Below are 24,016 nucleotides of genomic sequence, written 5' to 3' on the forward strand. Positions count from 1 at the left end.
TTTTAAAATAGGAGTTATATGGTCTGTCCTGGAACTACCAGTGACCAATCTGGCTGCCATGTTCTGCACCAACTGTAGCTTCCGGGTTTGGTACAAGGGTTGCCCCATGTAGAGCGCATTGCAGAAATCCAAACGAGAGGTTACCAAAGCATGTACGACAGTTTCAAGGTTCCGATGATCCAGGTAGGGGCGCAGCTGGCGTATCAGCCGAAGCTGATAACAAGCACTCCTAACCGCCGCATCCACCTGCGAAGTCAGCTGGAGGGACGAGTCAAGGAGTACCCCCAGACTGCGCACCGAGTCCTTCAAGGGGAGCGTGACCCCGTTCAGGACCGGATGACAAATTTCACCACCCGGGACCGGGGAACCAATATATTCTCAGGCTTGCAAAATTATCTAGTTTCAGGAAAGGCTGGCTAGGAAAAGTCAAATTGTGACCTCAGACATGATTGGATTCTCCAGATTCATTCTGTACTAGAAGTCACTAGCCCACAGTGAATCCCATTCTGGGAGAAAGGTGGGATATAAATCCTTGAAATAAATAAATAAAAAATATCTCCAGACATTTGCAAATGGGTGAATCCTAAACTATATCTTCCTCAGTAACTTCTTAGCTTTTCCTAAATACTTGCTTAAAGTTGTTAGTTGCTAGACAGAAATTATAGGAAGTTATACTTCTCAATAATATATATGTTTAATTCTAAAATTATTTTCCTTTTTTCATGGTTAACAGATGTATAACGTCTTGTACTTTCTTTTAGAGCTTTGCCTGGTCATCATGCTCAGAATGGTCCATTGGTTTACGTGTGCCTTTTGTGGTAGATGTTTGTCCGATGACATTTGAACAACTGGATCTTTTACTTAGACAAGTGACAGAAGGAATGGATGGCACATCTGACTGGCCACCTCCACAGGAGAAAGAATGTATGGCTGTGGCGACTCTGAACCTTCTAAGGCTACAGGTATCTAAAAAAGCAGTAAGACAACACTCCAGGATGGAGGATGGTACTGGTCTGTCTGTCTGTCTGTCTGTCTGTCTGTCTATCTATCTAATAGTGATTTCTGTTAACTGACATTAATTTCTTATGCATAGTATGTAATTGGTTAAATGCTTTGCAGTCTTAGGTCTAAAGCTAATGCAGAATTAACAAAGAAAAGCAGCATAATCAGAGGATTCTGTTGATTTGTCTGTAGCACAATAGCATAGTTGTAGTTGTGGTCCCACCTGTGTTAGAAGACTGACGCCACTGCAAGGCTGGCTTGTATAGCTTCTATCTTTGCAACAGACTTCTGAAAGTGTAGTTGTTACTACCATTTTACTATGTGCAGATTGCACCTTAATGTGCAAGAAATCTTCATTTAGTTGAAATGTGAATTATTTTGCTTGATCCTAGATTTGCACAATTCAACGCCAGAGCTCTTACCTTTCAAGGCTTTGTCCAAGTGCTTTGAGATATAATGACAAGTTAGTACAGTGGCCCCTTGTTATACGCTGGGGTTTGGTTACAAGATCCCCCATATATAGCAATATCTGTGGATGCTCAAGTGCCATTAAATATAATGACATAGCAAAATGATGATGTCCCTTATAAAAATTGGAAAATCAAGGTTTGATATTTGAAATTTATACTTTTTTTGAACACTTTCAAACAGAGGATGCTTGAATCCATGTATAAAAAATCTGTGTATAAGAAGGGCTGACTGTAATTTACTTTTGTCCTGTGAAGTGAAAATGCTATACAGTTAGCTCTCCACATTTGTGGCTTTCACATTTGCGGATTTGATTATTCATGGATTTGATTCATATGTTCTCTTTAGGAATCTCTTGGTCATCTATTGCCAACCTTTGCCAGAAATTGTGCTGGACAATCTAAATTCTAGAGATTCTTAAAATACTTCCCTAGGCATTTGTAGATCCTCCAGCATAATGCTATAGTCAACATCTGGTGGATGTGGACCATAGAGTTGTGTTGGATGACCTAGAAATTCCTAGAGAGGTATTCTTTCAGGGACAAAAAATAGTGTTTTTTAATTTTGTTTTTCCATTGTCATGGGGATCCTGCATCCGTAACCCCAGCCAATGTGGAGGACCCACTGTACTTTGGAACTGTATGAAACTCGAACATTCTAGACTTATATTCAATTTACTTATAAATTAATCTCTATGTGTTTGTCTTTCAGCTTCATGCTGCAATTAGTCATCAAGTAGACCCAGAATGTCTTGGTTTGGGATTAGGCAGTGTTTTACTCAACAGCTTGAAGCAGACGGTAGTGACTTTAGCAAGTAATGCTGGCGTGCTTAACACTGTGCAGTCAGCTGCCCAAGCAGTGCTGCAAAGTGGATGGTCTGTGTTGTTGCCAACAGCAGAGGAACGGGCCAGGGCTCTTTCAGCACTTTTACCCAGTGCAGGTATGGTTTTGTGTGAGAGGTAGGTGGATGGGGGTTAATAGAAAAATATGTTGTGCATTTGGGTGTGTGACTATGTGTTTATTGTGTTTCAAGTCGAGTAAAATGTTTTGTCAATTTTTAGTTTCAGGGAATGAAACAAATGTAAGTCCAGGTCGTAGATTTATGATTGATCTGCTGGTTGGAAGCTTGATGGCTGATGGGGGTCTGGAGTCTGCTCTGAATGCTGCTATCACTGCAGAAATCCAGGTATGCCTACTTTGTTCATATTATACATCAGTATATATTTTAAAACAAGATTACAATTGGTAGTGTGTCATAATCCAGTTGGTTTTGAATAAACCATTTCTTGATTAATTTATTTTACAATTTCAATATTAATCCTGAACAGCAGACTGAGTATTTATATTCTTTTAAAAGAATAGTAGAAAGTACATGTGTAATTATTTTCAGCAGTGGTGGACGGTTTGTACTTTTCCAGATGTTGCTGGACTTCACTTGCTGTGATCATTCACTATTGCCTTATGCTAAAAAGGACTGATGTGTTTATCCAGCCATGGCTGGAGGATCACATGTTGCCCATCAACAAGGCATGCAATATTTTGAATACCTGTGGTATGTGCTCATAGTTGAAACATATTTTTATAATCATTTTTATTTTATATATTCAATAAGTAACTTTGCTGCTTCTAACCTTATCCCTTTTGTTTAAGAGGTTCTATTTCTTTCTTCTATGGAGGATGGTACTACATGGATCTTAAGATTTGAACATTAGACTGTCAGTGGTTGGACATGGAGGTGACTACTTAAAAGCTCACTATGTGAAATCCACAGTTGTTCCTCAGTAATTCCATTGTGGTAGTAGTACTGTGAATGAAGAAATCTGATAAACTGGATGGAGGTTTAGATGGTGTCGTAATTTGGAAGAGTGTGTATAGTATAGTGCTAACAAAAGATTTGTGAGTGAGGTTGATAGTCAGGAGTGGTTTTTAGCAGTTTAGATTGATTCAGTGGCTGATCCTTATTGAAAGAAAACTGACTTAGTCACAATGTCATATGCCTTAGTTATGTCCAGGCTAAGTTACTGTAGTGCCCTCTACAAGGGCCTGCCATTGAAGATTGTTTAAAAACCACACCTGGTATAGAATGTGGCACCTATGTTGTTTGCAGGAGCTAGATAATTGTATTGCATTATACAGGTGCCGTGTTGGTTGCTTTGGCTGCCTATACATTTGTGGGTCAAAGTTGGGGTTCTGTTCTTCGCTTGCAAAGCCCTAAATTAGGAGTGAGCAAATTGTGACTCTTCAGATGTGGGACTGCAATTCCCATCACCCATAGTTATACTAGTAATAGGGTTATCTCATTAACAATTCCCCAGTTTTCACACTACTCCTTCAAGGAGATTTGTATGCTCTTGTCATTTTTTGTTTTGATAGTGTAGAACTTTTTCTGTTTGCATTTGATTAAATTGCACTGTTCTAAAACAACCCCCTTGCTGCTGGTGTTTTGATATATAACAGTTTTGTGATTTAACTATTCATTTTGTAATTGCATTTTCTTGTTTGCGATTGTTTTTCCCTGTCTGTGAGCTACCTTGCAAGGGCGAAATGTTCAAAGAGGTGGCTTAAACATCTTTTAAGCAAACACCTACTGAAACACCAGGAGCCCTGGTGACACAGTGGTTAAATGCTGGTAGTGCAGCAACTCATTCACAAACCACGAGGTTTTGAGTTCAATCCCAGCCAGAGGCTCAGGGTCGACTCAACCTAGCATCCTTCTGAGGTCACTAAAATGAGTACCCAGCTTGTTGGGGGCAATTAGTTTACAGTTGTAAACTACTTAGAGTTTGCTTAGTGCAGTATGAAGCGGCACATAAATGAAGCTGCTATTGCCATAAAACCTAGAAAATTAGGGTGTGTGATTGTTATTGGTTACTGCATTGTTGTGGTTGCAAGTTTGGCGTGCAAACAGAGGAAGTAGTTGGAAGTAGTGTGTGGTTACATTTTAGCTCCACTTCTCTTACTCTCCTGTACAGTTCTTCATGACTTTTAATAGTAATAAACCTGGATAGCACAGAGAGAATTCTGACTGTCCTAATCTGTTGTGTTCTTGAAAACTGATAGCTGATACCTGTTTTCCTATTTATTAAAGCGAAGGCAGTGTGAAGCTGGAAGCTTTAAAACCACAGCTGTATTTCTTTAGTCTAGGAAATGAAGATATCTAATGTGGTCTTTTCGACAAAACTTTCTTTTATTACACTCCACCTCCAAAGTCAATAGGAGCTGAGAAGCACAGGGTGGTACCAGTGCTAGTATAAGGATACATGGAGTTTCACATGTGAGATGAAAATTCATTGGTTCATGAATGGAAAGTCATGCCTGCTTCTTTGTGTGCTGGAATGGGGACTGTGTGGGCCACTAGGTGCTGATGGATGACAGCTCTCATTATCTCATAGCATAAGCTAGGTTTGCTAGGGCTACTTGCAGTCCAGCAATACTTGGAAGGCCACACATTCCTTATCTCTGGTGTAAAGAGTAAGCTATTTTCTCTGTACAACATCCTGCCATATTCACCTTTGTTCCAATTAAATTGGTTTCAACTCTTCTTTGAACATATTCAGTTATTTATTCAATATCTTAGCACTGCTCGATCAGCAAATTAGCCTATTTAAAGGCCTACTGATTTAGTGCAGTCTTTATTGATTTCTGATGTATTAATCTGCGATTCTTCTATAATCTCCTGTGTGACCCTAATACTAGGGAATATCCATTGAAGACAGTATAGGGAGCAGGAATACAAATAACAGTTTTTGTTCATCAGACATTTGACATTTCATTGCTTTATTATTTTTAATGGCTTCACATTAAACTTTTCATTTTGTAGGATATAGAGGCAAAAAAAGAAGCCCAAAAAGAAAAAGAAATTGATGAACAGGAAGCAAATGCATCAACACTTCATAGGAATAGAACACCACTGGACAAAGACCTCATTAATACTGGGATTTATGAATCTGCAGGAAAACAAAGTTTACCTTTGGTTCAGCTGATCCAGCAGTTATTAAGGTAGGCTTTTTTTATGCAAGGCTGCCCCAAAATGTTTGCCCCCTTTCCTCATTTTATTGTTGTTTTCATTTACTTCTGTTCTCTGTCATCTTTGATTCTTGTTCTTTGTTCTTTGCCTACATCTTGAGTTGTCACTCTACTGTAATAATTAAGACCCAACAGACACAGCTGGTAGAAACAGTAAGACAGAGGCTTATCTGTTAATATTGCTGCTTAAAAGTACATGTGGTAGCCTGTCATTTGAAATGGAAAACTTTAATGGACAGTTTCCTTCACCACTTCTCAGCTGCCTTTTGATACCGTATGAATTTTCAGCAGCAGATTGTAATGTTCATGGAGGTTAATTCTTCTCAAAGAAAAATCTGCTGGTAGCAGACAAGTCCACCTAAAGTAGCTCATTGGCTCTGGTTCAGTGTGCTTTCATCTTCTAGTTAGTTATGTCTCCTACTAAAGGAGAAATTATATGATTACTGTACAAAATAACATCTTTACCCTGTACAGTGAGCTTTTATATCCACTGGCGTTCAGTTCCTGGACTGGCTTATGGATGCCAAAACTTGTGGATGCTCAATTCTCATTAAATACAAAGGCATAATAAAATGGTGTCCATTATATAAAATAGCAAAATCAAGGTTTGCTTTTTGGAATATATATATATACACGCACACATGCGCACACTGTGTGTGTGTATTCCAAACTGTGGATGTTTAAGTTTATGGATACAGAGTGCTGACTGTATTTCATTTTTTGCAGTGGCTTAGTTTTGTTCAACCTTTTTATTTCTTAACACATTGTTGAGGGAGAGGAGGATGTGAATATTCTAGACAGCCTTCATTTCTAGAAGAAGCGATAACATATTACTATTCTGAGGTTATGTCATGGTACTGAGATTATGTCAACATTATCTAAAAGCATGGTCTTGTTAATTATGGTTTGGTTCACTAATTACTTCTTCACTCAAAATGTCTTGTTAAACCGTTTTGTCATTCCCCTCAGGAACATTGCTTCACAGACAATAGCAAAACTGAAAGATGTGGCTCGTCGTATTTCTTCCTGCTTAGACCATGAACATTACAGTAAAGAGAGGTCTGCTTCTCTGGACTTGCTATTGCGGTTTCAGCGTTTACTTGTTAGTAAGCTGTATCCTGGTGATAGTGCTGTTCAAATCCCTAACACATACAGTAAGTAGTGAATTTGTTGTTGGTGTTTTCAAAAAATTGGTGGTTGATTGAATGCTGTTGACTTGCTGCTAGATTCAAATAGTCTTTTCAAATTGCTATGGCTCTGAATATAGTGTGCCCTTTCCTGTTTGCACAGGCCCTGAACTTCTAGGAGTTGGTTCTCTGCTAAAGAAATATACAGCACTTTTGTGTACGCATATTGGAGACATATTGCCAGTTGCAACAAGCATTGCTTCCACCAGTCATAGGCATTTTGCTGAAGTAACTCGGGTTGTAGATGGAGACCTAACAGGTACTATCCTTGATGTTTATAGACTGCATTGTCACTTGATTATTAAAGAAAGTGTAATGGGTTACATAAGTGCTTATTGCAGTTCTGGCCATGTTGGAATATTCACTGGTTTCTCCTTTTCCTGTGCATCTTGAAAAGCTGCTCTAGAGAATTGGAGGACCTTCTAGAGGAGCCTCGTATTGAGGAGATTTCAGGGGAAGGAGAGATTGGTGAAAATAATCTCCATGGTTCCCTTCCTTCAACAGGAATCCTCTACTGGAACTTGGTGTACTCCATGGCTGAAAGAAATTCTTCCATTTGTAGAACAGCCAGTCTGGATCCAATCCACTGTCAATCTATATGAGGATATGTTAATGTTGCTCATTACTAGAGATCTATGGCGTGGTACAGACCTCCCAAAAAGGGAGGCCTGGCCTTTTTACCCCTGCAGGGAAGCTGCAGCCACCAAAATGCATGGCTTTCCACCGGCGGAAAAAGAACCTGCAAAAAGCGGGTTCTTTTTGCGCCACCGTTGTGACGCCTGAGTGCGCCAATGGCGCACTAGTGACATAACAAGCATGGCGCAATGTGCGGACACTATGCGTAGTCACGTAACAATGGCGGCACCCCATACAATGGTTAGGGACCGTGCGGTTGCTGCATGGTCCTTTAACCCTGGTACGCTGCCAGCACAGCACATTTGGCACGTGTGTACTACACCTATGTGACCAAGTTTACTCATTGCTTTTAAAATGAAGCCTGAGCAAAGCAGACATGGGAAAAAATGTGAAAATATGAAAGTTCAGAGTTCCAGATTTAATAGCAAAACAGCCACAACCACCTGACACCAAAGACAATCCCTGTAGTTGTTTTTCCGTTTCCTGCCAACAGAGGTCCCTGCCACAACAAGAGGAACAGCAAAAATGAGTTTGTTTTTATGGGGTGGAGCCTGAGTTGTTGGGTTTGTAATCCTGGGGTGGAGAATAGCAGGGGGCAAAATAAAGTCAGGATGGAGAATAGTGTGGAGGTAGGAGGAGGCTGGCAAGCAGAGCTTGGATAGATAAGAGGCTTGTGAGCTAGCAAATAACAAATGCTTGTAAGCTGTAGGGAAAGGCTGAGTGGACTGGGTAGTACTGGTGAGGTAAAGAGAGAGTTGGGGAAATCAGAAAAGTTGACCTGCAGGAAACATTGCATGTGAGTATTTTTTGAGTGGTTATGTGTGTATCTGAATATCTGGGGAAGTATGTATGTTTCTGTATGTGTGTGCACATTTGTAGCCATGCATTTGGTGAATGGAAGAAGACCTGGTGGGTGGATGTGGCTCTCTCTGTGTTTGTGTTTGTGTTTGTGTATGTGAGTGTGGTGGAAAGCACTGCTTGTGGTATGCTTGCAGTTTAAAACTGCACAGAGATGCATATTTCTGCACCTACAAGTTTATCATGTTTCCAGGGAAGTAAGGTTCAAGAAAGATATCTGGGACTTATTACCAAGTAAGTCTGTATATGGTTGCAGCCCAAGGGGGCTAAGTCTTACAGCAAAACAGCTTGAGATGCTTGGCTAGATTAGCTTTAAATTTCAGCCCTTCATTGCAACCCCAGAGGTCTACCGCAATGATTGTGTTCATTGCACTAGTTTGTTAAGAATATGTAAACTATTTTTTATTGATAACTTTGTTTTCCCTTAGGTGTACTTCTTCCAGAGTTAGTGGTGTCAATAGTCCTCCTTCTCAGTAAAAATGCTGGGCTTATACAGGAAGCTGGTGCGATCCCTTTACTGGCTGGCCTACTAGAGCATCTAGACAGATTTAACCATTTAGCTCCTGGGAAAGAGAGAGATGACAGTGAAGACTTAGCTTGGCCAGGAATAATGGGTATGTATTTTTTCAGAAATATTTAAAACCTGTAAGTAGCTTATATTTTCAGGTAGGTTTTCAGAAGAATTCTGTCTTGTTCCAGAATATAATATAATTATAGTTATATAGACTACAGTATGTTCTCTCTCAGTTGGAACTTCTGGTTATGAACCATACAGATAATGCTTTTTTTAATGTTCTTATTAATTGCCCTTATAACCTGCCTTTCTTCCAAAATGGGTTCCAAGGCATGGGATAACATGTATATGTTTATATGTGTATGTATTTCTTTTTGTTAGGGTCATTCTTTACAGGACAGAACTGCAGAAATAATGAGGAAGTAACACTTATACGGAAAGCTGATTTGGAGAACCACAATAAAGATGGTGGCTTTTGGACAGTGATCGATGGCAAAGTGTATGATATAAAGGATTTCCAAGCACAGTCATTAACAGGGAGCAGTATACTTGGTAAGCTTTCACTTTTCTAATAAGGTAGATACCAAAAATACTTATTGTTCAGTTGCTTTGTGAATGAATTGCTCTCCATTTTGTTGTTGTTGTTTTCAGCTCAGTTTGTAGGGGAGGATCCTGTTGTAGCTTTAGAAGCAGCTCTGCAATTTGAGGATACGCGGGAATCCATGCATGCCTTCTGTGTTGGCCAATATATGGAGGTAAAAACATGAGAAAATAATATATAATTTGTGTAACTTGTTGTGTTTTGAAAATAATAATTCTATGGTTGTATTCTTCCATTCCACCAAAGTAAGAGGTTCTTGAACTCTGATATCCAATATGTATCTTTTTTCTTTTGTGCTTCAGCCTGACCAGGAAGTGATTACTACACCAGATACTGGCAGTCTATCATCACCCCTCATTGACCCAGAAAGAAACTTAGGGCTACTTCTTGGCCTACATGCTTCCTACCTAGCAATGAGTACACCACTTTCTCCTGTGGAGGTTGAATGTGCCAGTAAGAATATCTTTAATTAAAAATAAATGGAACTAATACTAGAGTAGGAATGCAGTGTGCTTTACGCCATTCTTTTAGGCTGATGTTTAAATATAATTCTGGCCTATAGCTAAAGTAAATGATGTAACTGTGTTTATGCATGTACTCAGACGTAAATCTTCATTACTTCAGTGGTACTTAATCCCATGTAAGTGTACAGGATTGTATCTTTAGATATAATACTATTGTTGTTTAGTTTACCAAGCATTTTGTGAAAAAAATGAAAATTCAGAATATAATTACAAAAAAATCTATGTTTCAGTTATTTGGGGAAAAATGTATGTTCTGTAATTTAACAGTTTAACTGATCAGATAATAGTGTATGAAGAACAAAATAATCCCAAAGAAGATACTTCTCAATTAAACCTTTTGGTGTAATAACCTTTTATGAAATCAAGGCCTAATATAGGATTAAAAAAAATACTAACTCAAAGAAACATTTCAACAGATGGTTTACAAGATAGAAACCAAGCTTGAATGGACTATGCATGACTGGTTAAGACTGGGAAGAGTTTTAAAGCTCTGCAAAAATATTAACTAAAGTAAACAAGACTAGGAAGGGTAAAGACAAAAACAGGTTACCAAAGAGCTCTGAAATATTTGTGCTTCAGTGTCTTTCATGTTAGTGTATATCAGCTATATATTTTTGCTTTTTGTTCACTCCTTTTTTGGAAAATGCAGATTCAAAAGCAAATTATTCTGCTGCTTAATGTGATTTTCTTACTTTTGTAGAATGGCTGAAATCCTCTATTTTCTCTGGAGGCTTGCAAACTAGCCAAATACATTACAGTTACAATGAGGAGAAGGATGAAGACCATTGTAGTTCTCCTGGTAACACTACTCCTAACAAATCAAAATTGTATTCGCATCGCCTGACTTTAAGTGATCACTCCCAGCCATTTTTGCAAGCTATTGCAGACAACAACATCCAAGATCACACTGTAAAGGTAACATCACACTGCCTCAAGGACATGGGCTAACAAAAGTCAGTTGTTGCTCTCTGCCCTTCCCAGTGTCTATAACACTTTTTTTTATAGTAAAGAAAATAATGGTGCAGATTAGGTGATTTATCTAGATCTTGGTCTCACCATTGGAACTGCCAATGAAAATCTTGGTCTTTGAAAATGTCTGTACTTGTCCGTAACATAAATTGTAGAAATTACACAGCACTGGAATGAGTCACCTTTCATGGCCTAAAGTGAGAGCCTGTTGGGTCACTTGGTTGACTTTGACAACTGCAAATAGATATTTTGTTCTCACCTTCATACAAAATGAGTGGTAATCATATGGCTCTCCAAGTGTGAATGGGCTGCAACTCCCAGCATTGCTGGGAATTGTAGTCCAATTTGTACCCAAATTGTAGCCTGGTCACATAACCCTCATCCCTGCTATAGAAATATTGACTGTCTATCTCATCTATCACCATTATTGTGGTGTGAGCAATTCTTAGGCTCTTGTTGAATGAATTGGTGGTAGATAACCAGATATGTGTTTGCTGTGAACTGGAAAGCTTAAATAACTCAAAGAGGGGTGTAGCAAATATGATGATGATGATGATAATAGTTTTTATTTGTTTCCTGCTTCTCCTCAAGGATTGAGATGGAGTACAGCATGCTAAAGTACAAAACATGATTGAAAACACATTAATAATAATAATAATAATAATAACAATAATAACAATAATATAATTTTAATTTATATTTTCCGCCTCTCCCTGCAGATCGAGGCAGGATTACAATAAAAACAACATTACAGCAATAAAAACTACAATACCCATATAAAATGCGTTTAGTAAAATAGTGACATTACTATTAAAACCTACAGTTAAAATACAGTGATATAAAATCATTAAACTACACTCATAAGTATACATATACAATTTAAAACGATGATTTAACATTGACTGGGTAGGCCTACCAGAAGAGATATGCCTTTAATGCTGTTTTAAATGCAGTCAGCATTTTCAGGTATAGTATCTCCTTTGGCAGGTCATTCCACATTCTAGGGGCAGCAGACTGAAACGTCATTGGAAACCATTGCCAGACTAGTCCTGGCTGGTTGGAGCACACATTTCCCAGAGGACCCAAGTGTACAGGAGGTTATCTTGTAAATAAGATGGACCCAAACCATGTAGGGCTTTAAAAGTAATGACCAGGTAATGTCCCAGAAACTGTTTGGCTGGCAGTGGTGTAACATGATCATTCCTGGATGTACCCATATACAGTCTGACTGCCATATTCTGAACCAGTTGGAGTTTACAAAGGTAGCCCAATGTAGAGTGCATTGCAGAAGTCCAGCTTTGAGGTTACCAGCACATGCACTACCATCTTTAGATCTTCTTGAAGTTGATAATAGGCACTCCTGAGTGTTACATCTATCTGGGATGACATTTGAGAGAAGGATCCAGGAGGGCTCCCAAACTGTAAACACTGTCTTTAAGGGGAAGTGTGACCCCATCTAGAACTGGTTGACACATCTCCAGTCTCAGATTGGGGCTCTTGATAGTAAGTACCTCTGTCTTGTCTGGATTCAGTTTCAGTTGTTTTCTTCATCAAGCCCATTACAGCCATCCCTTTTTATCTGTGTGGGATCTGCTCTGATTCCCCCCAAAGATACTGTAATAAAAAACATGAGCCCTCAAGCCCCGTTCTTTCCTATGGCATGCCCGTCCATTTAAAACAACAATTGTCTGTAGAAGCTCAGATCCGCAGATGGCAAACCCACAGATAAGTAGAGCCAACTGTACAGCTTAAAGGCTCAAATATTCAGTCTCTTGTGTTTGTTCTGTTTCTCCTTATGGCTTTTCCAATTTCCCTGTTTCTGGCTGCTCATTTTAGTTTTGGAAGTAATTCTGGCCTTGTTTCCTGCTATTCAGTGATGTTGATAGAGCTATAGCAGCAGACTTTGAATCATCTTCCCACACACACAAATTCTCACGATGCCAAGTGATGGGCTACCAGCATCTGCTGCTTTTTCTAAAATTGTGCAACTCTCCTTTGAAAATATAAATAAAGCTGTGTGTGAAATATGAAGCATACTGTTCATCTGGCTGCCACTTCTAGAATGCTGGGTTTGTTTTTTTTACACTGTTCAGTATGTTTATATATAGCAGGGAAGTATGCAGAGTGTCATTAGTCTAATTCATGAAGATATTATTACATTGTGGCTAGTCATTTGTGAAACAAGGTGGATTGTAGGTTAGGGCATTTCTCTACTGGGCATTCCTTAGCTATTATATCTGCAGACTGCTTCTAGAATGGGGCCCTCAGTTTTTCTGGAATTTTAAAAATGTGCTCTTAGAACTTTCTCAGATTGGCTACTGGCGTATGTGTGATGGCTAACCATAAGGCACACCCCTTTTCATGTGCTTGTTGGTTCATGCAAGAGTGCCATGTGTATCTGTTCTTCCTCTTGCTTTTTGTAAAATTCAATACTTTTCTTCAATGAAATTTATCAATTCTTATGAAATACTTTATTTCTGTGGAGTAGCATTGGAAAAAATAGCCAGCTGAAACATAGCCAACTGAGTACTCATCTGTCAGTGGTCTTGTTTGGATTCTCTCAGTCGTCATTCCAATTAACTTATCTGTAATAGTGACAAACAAAAGAAACTGATCATTGTTTTGAGAGATTTTGACTTGTTCTAAGCTCATGGAGAGTTACTTGAGCACATTGTCTTTTTCAGCACCATGTCTTTTAAAGGTGAACATATTGTTGTTTAAGATTATTACTTTTTTATCGTCCCTTTTTGTGCAAGAGAATCTTGTGGAAGGGAGTCAGTTAATTTATGTTTAAAACTTCTCCGTTAGGGTTGAGAGGAGGGATTCAAGATTGGGCCCAATTAACTCCACTGTCCAAGAAAGGCGGGGATCTTATCACTACAGTGTGCCTGCGTCACATGCAGGCACGCCTTACGTGGCTTCCAGCATATGCTGGAAGGAGCAGCGCCATACACTGGAAAAGCCAATGGTGTGCACGCCGCCACAGGCACGAGCCTCATTCACTTGAATAGGGCTTGAGCATCCGCCTTTTTTCCCTTATGCAGAGCGGTCCGGAACAGACCCCTCACGTAAGGGAAGGGACAACAATATACAACTGCAAATGGTTGCATGAAGTTCAGTATATTCTGGGTCCATTCTAAAATGCTTTTGAACCAGGGCAGAGCTCCTTTTGCTCTCCTTGGCATTGCCTTATTATCTTTCTAATTTTCTGCTTCGTTGATTGCTGCATCCATTGCTACCGGACACCGTGCAGTAACCTAAGAGTGCTGCCCTGATCAGGCAGTTCCCAAGATCTGATTATGACACTGCAATATTGCTCCAATTACTTCAACCTCTCTGGCAGTGTGCCTTTGGAAAAACCTGACCGGAGGTAGCCAAAATGGATGTGCTCGTTTTGAAAGAACTCTTTAGTCATTTTCATTGTACAGTTTACCTTTGGCCTGAGGAGGGTTTGAGAGATATACAACCCTTCTTGTGGAGCATTTCCTGAGAGAAACTGAGGAGGTGAGTAAATTCAACAGGTACTCAGCTGGCCATTCCAAAGATAAGTTTGCAGGCCATGATCAGTTCCTGTTATATTTGAAATATTCTAACTTCCAATTTGAAAAAATAATGTGAACTGCAATATGTGAATTTTCAGGGCATAATGATCTTTCATTAAATGTGTATATATTTTTGTGCAGGACTTCTTATGTCAAGTGGAGAGGTACTGCAAACAATGCCACTTGACAACGCCTATTACATTCCCTCCAGAGCACCCAGTAGAAGAAGTAGGACGTTTGTTGTTATGTTGTCTTCTAAAGCATGAAGATTTAGGTATCTGCATTTGACACACAGTTATCAGAATATTCTCACTGTATTCATTTAATGTTTTATCTGATATCACTGTAATACCTTCTCTCTCTCTTCTTCTGAAGGTCATATAGCACTCTCACTTGTTCATCCTGCTATGCTAGGAGTTGACCAAGTTAAACACCGAACACTTCCAAAATCTGTAGCAGATGTTTGTCGTGTTGTCTACCAAGCAAAATGTTCACTGATCAGAGTAAGCACCAGACTAAGAAATCATTAATATATGTTTTTAGCAACAATAACTGTTATTGTTGCCTTAATAACAGATTGACTTGTTTTGCACTATTATTTTAAGACTCATCAAGAACAAGGAAGGTCTTACAAAGAGGTTTGTGCTCCTGTCATCGAACGTTTGAGATTTCTCTTCAATGAACTGCGTCCAGCTGTATGCAACGACCTCTCAATAATGTCTAAGCTTAAAAGTCTAAGTTCTTTGCCCCGATGGAGACGGGTTGTTCAGAAAATAATCAGAGAGAGAAGAAAAAAAGGAGGTAAGTGTTTTAAAATACAGTTTTTAGTGAAAGTTATGGAGAATTTTTTTTAACTTAAGCAATAAAGTACAGTGGATTGTTGCTTCATTTCCAAGCAAGGATTCTGAATGTCATTTAAAAAATGGTGCTATCAGTTATTAAGATAGCAATACGTTATGCTTTTCTATATGGACTTCCATCTCACAGTTGCAGAAGATCCCATGCAAATGAAAGAAGTATAGCCTGCAGGGATGTGGCCCTAGATTCCAGTTTCACCCCCACCCCAAATGTCCCCTAGGGGCATGAGAGGCAATTTTGCCACATCCCGCCTCCCACATTTCAGGCATAGGAGAAGCCTTTTCTTTACAATAGGAAGCATTAGGGGAAAAGGAGGCCTATCTGGCTAAAACAGCTCAGAAAGGATTTAAAAAAGTGAAATTGCACCACATGACTGTTGGGGAGCATTGGGGGCAAAAACAGTATTTCATTTTTCCCCAAGTATGGTGTGACCCTTAAATTCCTCTTAAGATTTCATGTTCAGGCCCTTAGCCCCAACAGTTGTCCATCTGTTCCAAACGGGCTCCCCATATACTTGTGTATCACTATTAACTCTTTTAGAAAATGTTAATTACTTTTACATAAAAACAAAAATGGCTTCTTACATGTGGAATCTTACACTTTTGGTGTTCCGGAAGTATTTCTTTATAGAAGTTTGCTTTCTTTTGTATTCTAGTACCTAAAAAATCTGAATCTTCTGATGTGGAAGAATCCAAAATTGGCAATGAAGAAAGTGATTTGGAAGAGCCATGTGTCATACCTCACAGCCCTGTGACAGCTGATAAAAGACCATTGTTGGTCAAATCGCCTAAGGTAAAGTATCAAGTGTCCAGTAGACACAAACCGAGTAGTAGTTTAAAACATTCAGAACAAATAAATGTGACAATTCAATGTTAGACACTGTGCATGCATCATGTATGTGTTGTATATAAATAGGCTGGATATTCTGTATCTGCAGGTCAGTGTTTTTCAGAGTGTACATACATGGACTTACTCAGTGTAGCATGGCTTCTACATGAAGAGGAAAGTTGTATGTGAGAGTCTACTTGTGGGGCACCCTTATTAAATATATCTTCATGCAGCACACTGGATAGGTTGAAGCATACACACTTCCTTCATCATGCAGAGGCAATCCTGAGCCATCTATGTTTGCAGTCTGACCCTGTGTTTTGGATAAACTTCTTTGATTTCATAAATTCAGATCTTTATCTGTGTTGACTTTGGTTTGTAATTGTTTTTAGCCATAGGCAATGTGTTTGGCTGACTGAATTATTATTTAGTGACAGTTGTAATGTGTATACAATTATGATGCTCAGAATGGAGCAATTCTGTTCTTGTGAATATTATATGTTAATTATTTAAGTTTCATTGCAAATTAAATCCTATTTTTAGTTTGACATCTTGGATTATTGAATATAGCTGTATATTTCATTTCCTAGGATAAATGGCAGCCACTGATAAATACAGTAACAGGGGTACAAAAATACAAGTGGCTGAAGCAAAATGTCCAAGGCTTGTATCCCCAATCTGCTCTTCTCAGCACCATTGTTGAGTTTGCTCTAAAAGAAGAGCCCGTTGATGTTGAAAAAATGAGGAAGTGCTTGCTGAAGCAGGTAAAGCGTGGCATGTTTCATGTGCCTTGGGCCTTACTGTTTAAGAAGTTTATACAGAGGTGATAGTACTTACAGAGGTGATAACTTCCTTTGTCTCTGTTTTGCAGTTAGAAAGAGCTGAAGTTCGTTTAGAGGGGATTGATACAATTCTAAAGTTGGCAACCAAAAGCTTCTTGCTGCCTTCTGTGCAATATGCTATGTTTTGTGGATGGCAAAAACTTATTCCTGAAGGAACAAATATAGGGTAATTCTCCCTTGTTTCTTTAAATCACTTGCACTTTTTACTGTATTGTGCAGGTGCTGCATACTGTAGGGTCCATTACATGATTTTCAAATTGAGACAAGGGAATTGAAACCCTGGGGCTTTGGCAGTGACAGAGAATGGCCAGAATGGTATAATAGTACCATGCAAAAAGAAGATGTGCAGAGGCTATTGCAACATTTATACACCAAGATTGCCACTTGTTTATTTAGAATTCTCCTGATATGTGGTCTTAAAAACATCAGTTCCGCAGCCTCTTTTGCAGCCAGATGTGCAACTGGTTGCACAACCTATTGCACACTTCATACAACTGCTGGTGCAAAGGTGTGATCCTGTTCAACTGTGCTAGCAGGGATTTTTATTCTGCTAGCATTCAGTTGGATTTAGGCTCAGGAAACTGTAATGAAGGGAAAAAACAGAAGACTTTGAGGGATTTAATGTAGCAACTGCAAAGAATTGCCCTGGTTTACACTAGTTTAAATATTTTTCTAGCACTTTACAGTAGTATCTGCTCATTCTGTAACACCTGGTACCTGTATTAACTTCAGATATAATTTTGAAGATTCTGAAATCATGGTCTTTAAAATTTTTACACAGGGAACCTCTCACAGATTGCTTAAAAGATGTTGATCTGATTCCACCCTTCAATCGTATGCTCCTGGAAGTTACTTTTGGAAAGTTATATTCGTGGGCTATTCATAATGTTCGGAATATTTTGCTTGATGCTAATAGTCGGTTCAAAGAACTAGGTAAGAACTTAACATTCTGTGCTGTAAGGTTTACTTTGTAAAATATTCATGGTACTTGCATGCTTATGAGTTGGATGCAAAGTTGTTGAATTTTCATGATGTTGCTAAGGAATTTCTGTTTTTGCATATTCTGATAGTAGTCACAGAATTCTGCCTATGGAATATCTACTTTTCCATCTGTATTATTTTTTAAAAATTAATAATGTCATAACCAGATTGGACTAAGTGAGGGAAAAAATGAATGATGCTCGAATTGTATTTGTTTATTTATAGCTTTTATACCATGTTAATTTGGAAATTTCCTGCACTCAGGCTTGCAATCTGCTTGGCACAATCATCTGTTGTTGTTCCTCTGAGGATAGAGAGAAGAAAGCACTTTCTTGTGAAATGCATGTCCTAAATAGGACCCTGTTCCTTTAGCTGCTTCTGTGTTTGTAGGATGAAAATGGAAAAAAATATAAATGTTATTTCTCTGTCTCTCTGTATTTGTAAGTTTTACTCAGATGAAATATTTGCAAGTTTTACTCAGATGAAATACTTAGGTGAATCTATTTCTACCCTGGAAATTTCTCTGTGAATGTTTTCTACCAGAAGCAACATATTAACAATCTGAGGGGAAATCATAGAAATAGTTGCTAGCTAAATCTTATAAAGGTTATTTACAGCCATTTCCTATTTCATTCTTCCACTAGGGATCCAACCTGTACCCCTACAAACCATTACCAATGAGAATCCTGCAGGACCAAGCCTTGGGACCATTCCACAAGCACGTTTTTTATTGGTCATGCTTAACATGTTAACCCTACAACATGGTGCAAACACTTTAAATCTCCTTCTCAATTCTGGCATGTTGGCATTGACACAAACCACATTGCGGCTGATAGGTATGTTTGCTACTTTTGTAGACCTGTCATTCCTGTCATTTCACTAAGGCCCGAAACAGGCCAAAAACTTTTTTTTGAACTGGGCTGGCAAAAGGAGCAGTATTTTACTGCTCCTTTTTGGCCTGGTTCTTTTGGAGAGAAACAGCGCTGGTGTGGTTTCCAGCACACTCGGGGTGCATCATCTAAATGCTGCGCCCTGAATGTGGCGGGAAACTGCGTCATTTGGCCTGTCTGTTTCGGGCCTAAGATGTCTAGGGTTCTAGAATACTTCAGTTGCCCTCCAGTTGTGGGACTGTCCTAGCTAGTATTCCCAGTAGTGGGGAATTCTGGGAGCTGCAGTTCAGCAGTTCCACAACTGCTTTCAGAAAAGTTGCCCTAAAATGTTCAGAAAGCTGAAATAATTACCCTGTGGTAATTCTTTCAAGGTATTTTTCCCCATTTCATGTTGTGTATATTTTGTAAGTGTGATAGCTTGCTTACTAGATCTCAAAATATATTTTGTTGAATTAGGGCCCAGTTCAGATAATGTTGAAGAAGACATGCTTGCTTCATCTCATGGTGCCTCTGCTACAGTACTAGAAGAATCTAGAAAGGAGACAACTCCAGTTCAACTTCCTGTTTCAGGGCCAGAGCTGGCAGCCATGATGAAGATTGGTACCAGAGTGATGAGGGGAGTAGACTGGAAATGGGGTGATCAGGTACCACATCCAAATATTGTCCACTCATTTTTCTAGAAATTTGTCCAGTCTGTGGTGTTCTTAAATGCTTTCCACCTATTAAAACCTTTCTGTTGTTGCTGCTCTTTCTTGAGGATGGACCACCCCCAGGCTTGGGTCGTGTGATTGGAGAACTAGGTGAAGATGGCTGGATTAGAGTTCAGTGGGACACTGGCAGCACCAATTCTTACAGGATGGGAAAAGAAGGAAAATACGATCTCAAATTGGCTGAGCCACCAGTTGCTTCTCAGCCTGCCACAGAAGACTCAGATACAGAGGATGATTCTGGTACAAAAGTTTTGTGCTTAATACAAGAGAAATGAAGTTGACATTGAATCAATTGGACCCTGCTTTGCTCTGTTGTAATTTTTCAGGATATAGTCCTAAATTGTTCAGAAAAACCATTTCTTGGTTGTTAACTTTCACACTCATAGGTATTTTCTAGAATGTACTTTCCTCTCTTTGAAAGATGGGGCAAAATGGCCTTTTAGAGGTTGTTATGCTGCAAATCCCATTAATATGTACCATTAATGCTTAACTGTTAATGAGTGATGGTAAAAGTTGTAAGTCAGCTACATCAGGAAGACCACAAGCTACCTGTTCTGGCTTAAGTCCTAAGAATGTAGAAATGTTGATAGCATAGGCATTCTTGAACATGGCAGGTATTTGAACAGCAAGGTGATGGGCTTGGTATATAGTTTTCAAGAAAGGGTAGGCAGGTTGATCATGTTGATGCTTTTCATCAAACTTAAGGAAGAATAAAGGAAAACTTAATTCAATTGATAAATTTTATTTTATTCATTTCTACTGTGCAAATACAGTGTGCCCGCGTCATACGTGGGCATGCTTTACACAGCTTTCAGCATACGCTGAAAGCCATGTGGGGAGAAAGGTCGGCACGTCCCATGGCGAACAATGGGGCGTGTGTTCATGGTGTGTGTGCGCCACTGCGCCACCACATGCATGAGCCCCATTCATTTAAATGGGGCTTGAGCATAGGCAGTATTTGCTTTATGCGAGGGTGTCCGGAATGGATCCCCTGCATAAAGCAAGGACACACTGTAATTTTGCCTAAGTGGTTCATTAAAGGTTGATACGTGATTTGGCTGGACACTTTCCTTCTTACTTTCCTTACTATTGAAGTTAATGGAGAGATATGTAGTCCTCCAAGTGTTGTTGGACTGCAGTTGCATTGGCCCTAATTAGTATAATCAGTATTGAGAGGTGATGTAGTTAATTAATATCTGAAAGTTCTGTTCTCACCTTTAATTTAGATATTCTCCTTCCTCTTAAAACTACAAAGATGCAAGAGATTTTACAGTTTGCTGTTCTTTGATAAGTGTAGTACCACTTCTGGCATTTGACTTGCCTGTTGGTATAATATTTAACCCATTATCTTTTCTCTCTACTGTACTAATTTGATGCTGTGCCAATTTGGCGAAACAATTTTAAATTGAACATTTTCCTTTTCACATTGTTCAGTGTTATGGGTGTTGTAGTTTTTCTGCTGCTAATGTGAAATTAGTTTTAAAACTAAAATATTATATATTTTATCTAAGTACTTCAATTTGTTTGACTGTGAAAATAAGCATATGACTTTGCATCATCTTTATTGCCTTCAAACACTTAATTTGAGTCTTGCTTCAGAAGGAGAACAAGTTGAAAGAAATCTCCATCCTACTTCCATGATGCTGACCAGTACAGTAAATCTACTGCAAACTCTATGCCTCTCTGCTGGAGTCCATGCCGAAGTAATGCAGAACGAAGCCACTAGAACATTGTGTGGACTACTCCGCATGCTGGTAGAAAGTGGAACTGTAGATAAATCAAGTAAATATTTGTACCAAATAATCTGAATCTTGTTCTCTCTATGTGTATTTCTTATTGTAATATCAGTGAAACATAATACCATTTTTCAGGTTAAAATAATTTGCATTGCTTCTTTTCTACAGTGTGAATTTTAAAAGTATTGAGGTAATGGTCCTTTGTGTAATATGGACTTCTGGTACTTTACTTCCATAAATATTTTGTTACATTTGCAAGCTAACCTATTGTCGTTGCTAAACTAGGTAAAACATATAACACACAATTGGAAAATAATTCAGATCAGATGGGTGCCAACGTTCAACTAGAAATTCTCTGCTAATGGAAGGCTTCTGTCACATTTGTTAAGAATGAGAACAGCGCAATTTCCCCCTCTTTCTTACATCTCTGTGCTTCCCAGATGCATTCCAGATGGTTAGAGGGCTCATGGGCAGAGGGAAAGACCCGATGCTGATAAGGAGAGGAAGGGTGTGATGGAAGCCTGTTTACACCGTGTTGGTTTTCCCAAGATACCTTTATATACTGCAGTATAAAAGCCATTTTAGTTGAAGAAGTTGGTTTTCTTTCATGAAAAAGTTTTGTAGCAGAGACCTCGTGCTAAAGTGTACAAATTTAATGCTGGGAAGAGAAGAACACTTACAAGTGATTTAATTTTCCACCAGCTTCTTCACCAAATACCTTGGTTAATAAAGAACAGCACAGAAACTGGTGCATGTTGGGATTCATCCGAAGTATAGCACTCATGCCTCAAATGTGCAGCACTCTTAGTACATCACAGTGGATAACTCTGCTAATGAAAATTGTAGAGGGACATGAATCATTCACTGCTGCATCTCTACAGCGACAGGTAATGTACTGCTTGATGTGCCTACTGACAATTTAACAGTCTGTGAATCACAGCACAGATTTTAAAGTCATACTTTATGTCTTTAGTTTGATTCAAGGTCAGATGTCATTAAAAAGATCATTTTGTAAGTGAAAAAACAGAAAGAAAAGGCAATATCAGCTTTGTTGCTGCAGTTAGTCTAGTTATAAAAGTTAGCTGGAAATGCATGTCTTATGAACCTAAATTTGCCAGCTGTGAGTTTGTAGGGATTGGCCTTAATCTAAAGAAAAATGTGTTTAAGCTCATGTGCTTGTGAGAAGCTAGGTATTTGTTTTAAAAACATAATCATGCTGCACAGCAATGTTCTTTTAAAGCTAAACTAGCTAAGCAGTCTGTGGTAGGTAATGCCAAGTCTGTAATAAAAAAATTTTTTTTTTATTCCTGTGGGCATGTACCATACATTGGCTGTTACCTAAAATAGAACTTTGAATCCTGATTGTTGTGTTCCTTATTAAAAACAGCCCTTCACAGAAGTAGTAATCTTCAAAACCCTATGGTCTTGCCAGAGGTAATGTCTACAAAATTAGACTTGGAATATTTACACACACACACACACACATCTTTTTTTAAAAAAGAAATGATATCTTGACTTATTATGAGAAATAAAGTTTTAGGTAGAGATCTTTTGCTATGTGCATTCTTGTTTTTTAACCATGTTTCATCTCTTATAAGAAAATATGCCTAGTATTACATAGCTGAAATTCTGTGTTATCTCAATAGTTTGAGAGAGTTTTTCCTTTAAAATTCTCTTTCATATTTAGATCCTTGCAGTACACTTACTCAAAGCAGTGCTTCCTTCCTGGGATAAAACTGAAAGATCAAGGGATATGAAATTCCTTGTGGAAAAACTATTTGGTTTCCTGGGTAGCCTCCTTACTACTTGTTCTTCTGATATCCCACTGCTCAGAGGTAAGAGAGCCTTCAGTCCTCAGTGTTATATTTCTTCAGAGTTGTTGTTGTCATCTTCAGAGTGTCCCTGTTCTTTTTTGTAGAATCTACTCTGAGGAGGAGAAAAGCCAGGCCTCAGGCTTCTCTGACTGCAACTCACAGCAGTACTTTAGCTGAAGAGATAGTGGCACTGCTGAGGACATTGCATTCACTGAGCCAATGGAATGGACTCATAAACAAGTACATCAACTCTCAGCTAACCTCCATCACCCACATCTTTGCAGGAAAACAGTCAGAAGGGGTAGTTCCCACATCTTAAAAATCCAATTCATTTTAAAGTGGAATAATTGTTAATGTATTGAATCAAATTTGATTATTTAAAATACTGTGATAATAATAGATCCTTTTATGTGAAATATTGATTTCTTTAAAGTTCAGTTTGCTTTAATATACAATTTGTGTGCTGCTTTAAAATGTATTAACATGTATGTATCCTTGGCATAAAGACATTTTCCCCTACAGTGTAACCATATTGTACTCCTTTCTTACTAGGCTGTTCTGGAAGACTTCTTCCCTGACTCGGAGAGTCCAGAGGTGGGAAGCCTAATGGCTGTTTTAGCAGTCATCGGTGGAATAGATAGTCGCTTGCGGTTAGGTGGCCAAGTCATTCATGATGAGTTTGGCGAAGGCACAGTAACAAGGATCACCCCAAAGGGAAAAATCACAGTCCAGTTTTATGATATGAGGACCTGTAGAGTCTGCCCTCTTAGCCAGCTAAAACCAGTGAGTACACTGAAGTGATGTGTTGATGATGTGGAATTTCTGCACTCATTTTTCTTCAAACTACCCTCCTCTTGCAATCTAAATAAGATATAACTATTCACTGTGTGATAATGAAACAAGTAATACAGCTGATTGTGGCTTCATTTCAATTTTGCTTCATACTTTGAGTATGTCTTTGAGCCCTGAGACCTGCAGTTCCCATCTCTCTTTCTGCGTATGCGTATTTCCATGTACACATGTGCACACC

At 38.8% G+C, this 24,016-nt stretch overlaps 1 protein-coding gene across 1 annotated transcript in view; it reads left to right on the top strand.

The window, feature by feature from the left end:
- HERC2 (HECT and RLD domain containing E3 ubiquitin protein ligase 2) overlaps window positions 1-24,016 on the top strand; it is a 127,478-nt gene that overhangs the window by 33,808 nt on the left and 69,654 nt on the right. The window contains exons 17-42 of the mRNA XM_042458402.1: window positions 762-962; window positions 2,182-2,410; window positions 2,532-2,656; window positions 5,291-5,469; window positions 6,466-6,650; window positions 6,787-6,942; window positions 8,606-8,791; window positions 9,073-9,243; window positions 9,343-9,446; window positions 9,595-9,745; window positions 10,517-10,731; window positions 14,469-14,601; window positions 14,703-14,830; window positions 14,933-15,128; window positions 15,841-15,977; window positions 16,604-16,777; window positions 16,885-17,021; window positions 17,637-17,788; window positions 18,481-18,672; window positions 19,183-19,370; window positions 19,484-19,676; window positions 21,036-21,218; window positions 21,875-22,059; window positions 22,860-23,007; window positions 23,091-23,287; window positions 23,539-23,769. Coding sequence (XP_042314336.1) covers window positions 762-962; window positions 2,182-2,410; window positions 2,532-2,656; window positions 5,291-5,469; window positions 6,466-6,650; window positions 6,787-6,942; window positions 8,606-8,791; window positions 9,073-9,243; window positions 9,343-9,446; window positions 9,595-9,745; window positions 10,517-10,731; window positions 14,469-14,601; window positions 14,703-14,830; window positions 14,933-15,128; window positions 15,841-15,977; window positions 16,604-16,777; window positions 16,885-17,021; window positions 17,637-17,788; window positions 18,481-18,672; window positions 19,183-19,370; window positions 19,484-19,676; window positions 21,036-21,218; window positions 21,875-22,059; window positions 22,860-23,007; window positions 23,091-23,287; window positions 23,539-23,769 — 4,476 coding nt within the window. The remainder of the gene's footprint in view (window positions 1-761; window positions 963-2,181; window positions 2,411-2,531; window positions 2,657-5,290; window positions 5,470-6,465; window positions 6,651-6,786; window positions 6,943-8,605; window positions 8,792-9,072; window positions 9,244-9,342; window positions 9,447-9,594; window positions 9,746-10,516; window positions 10,732-14,468; window positions 14,602-14,702; window positions 14,831-14,932; window positions 15,129-15,840; window positions 15,978-16,603; window positions 16,778-16,884; window positions 17,022-17,636; window positions 17,789-18,480; window positions 18,673-19,182; window positions 19,371-19,483; window positions 19,677-21,035; window positions 21,219-21,874; window positions 22,060-22,859; window positions 23,008-23,090; window positions 23,288-23,538; window positions 23,770-24,016) is intronic.

Source organism: Sceloporus undulatus, chromosome 3 (assembly GCF_019175285.1).
Source record: "Sceloporus undulatus isolate JIND9_A2432 ecotype Alabama chromosome 3, SceUnd_v1.1, whole genome shotgun sequence".
NCBI classification, from domain to species: domain Eukaryota; kingdom Metazoa; phylum Chordata; class Lepidosauria; order Squamata; family Phrynosomatidae; genus Sceloporus; species Sceloporus undulatus.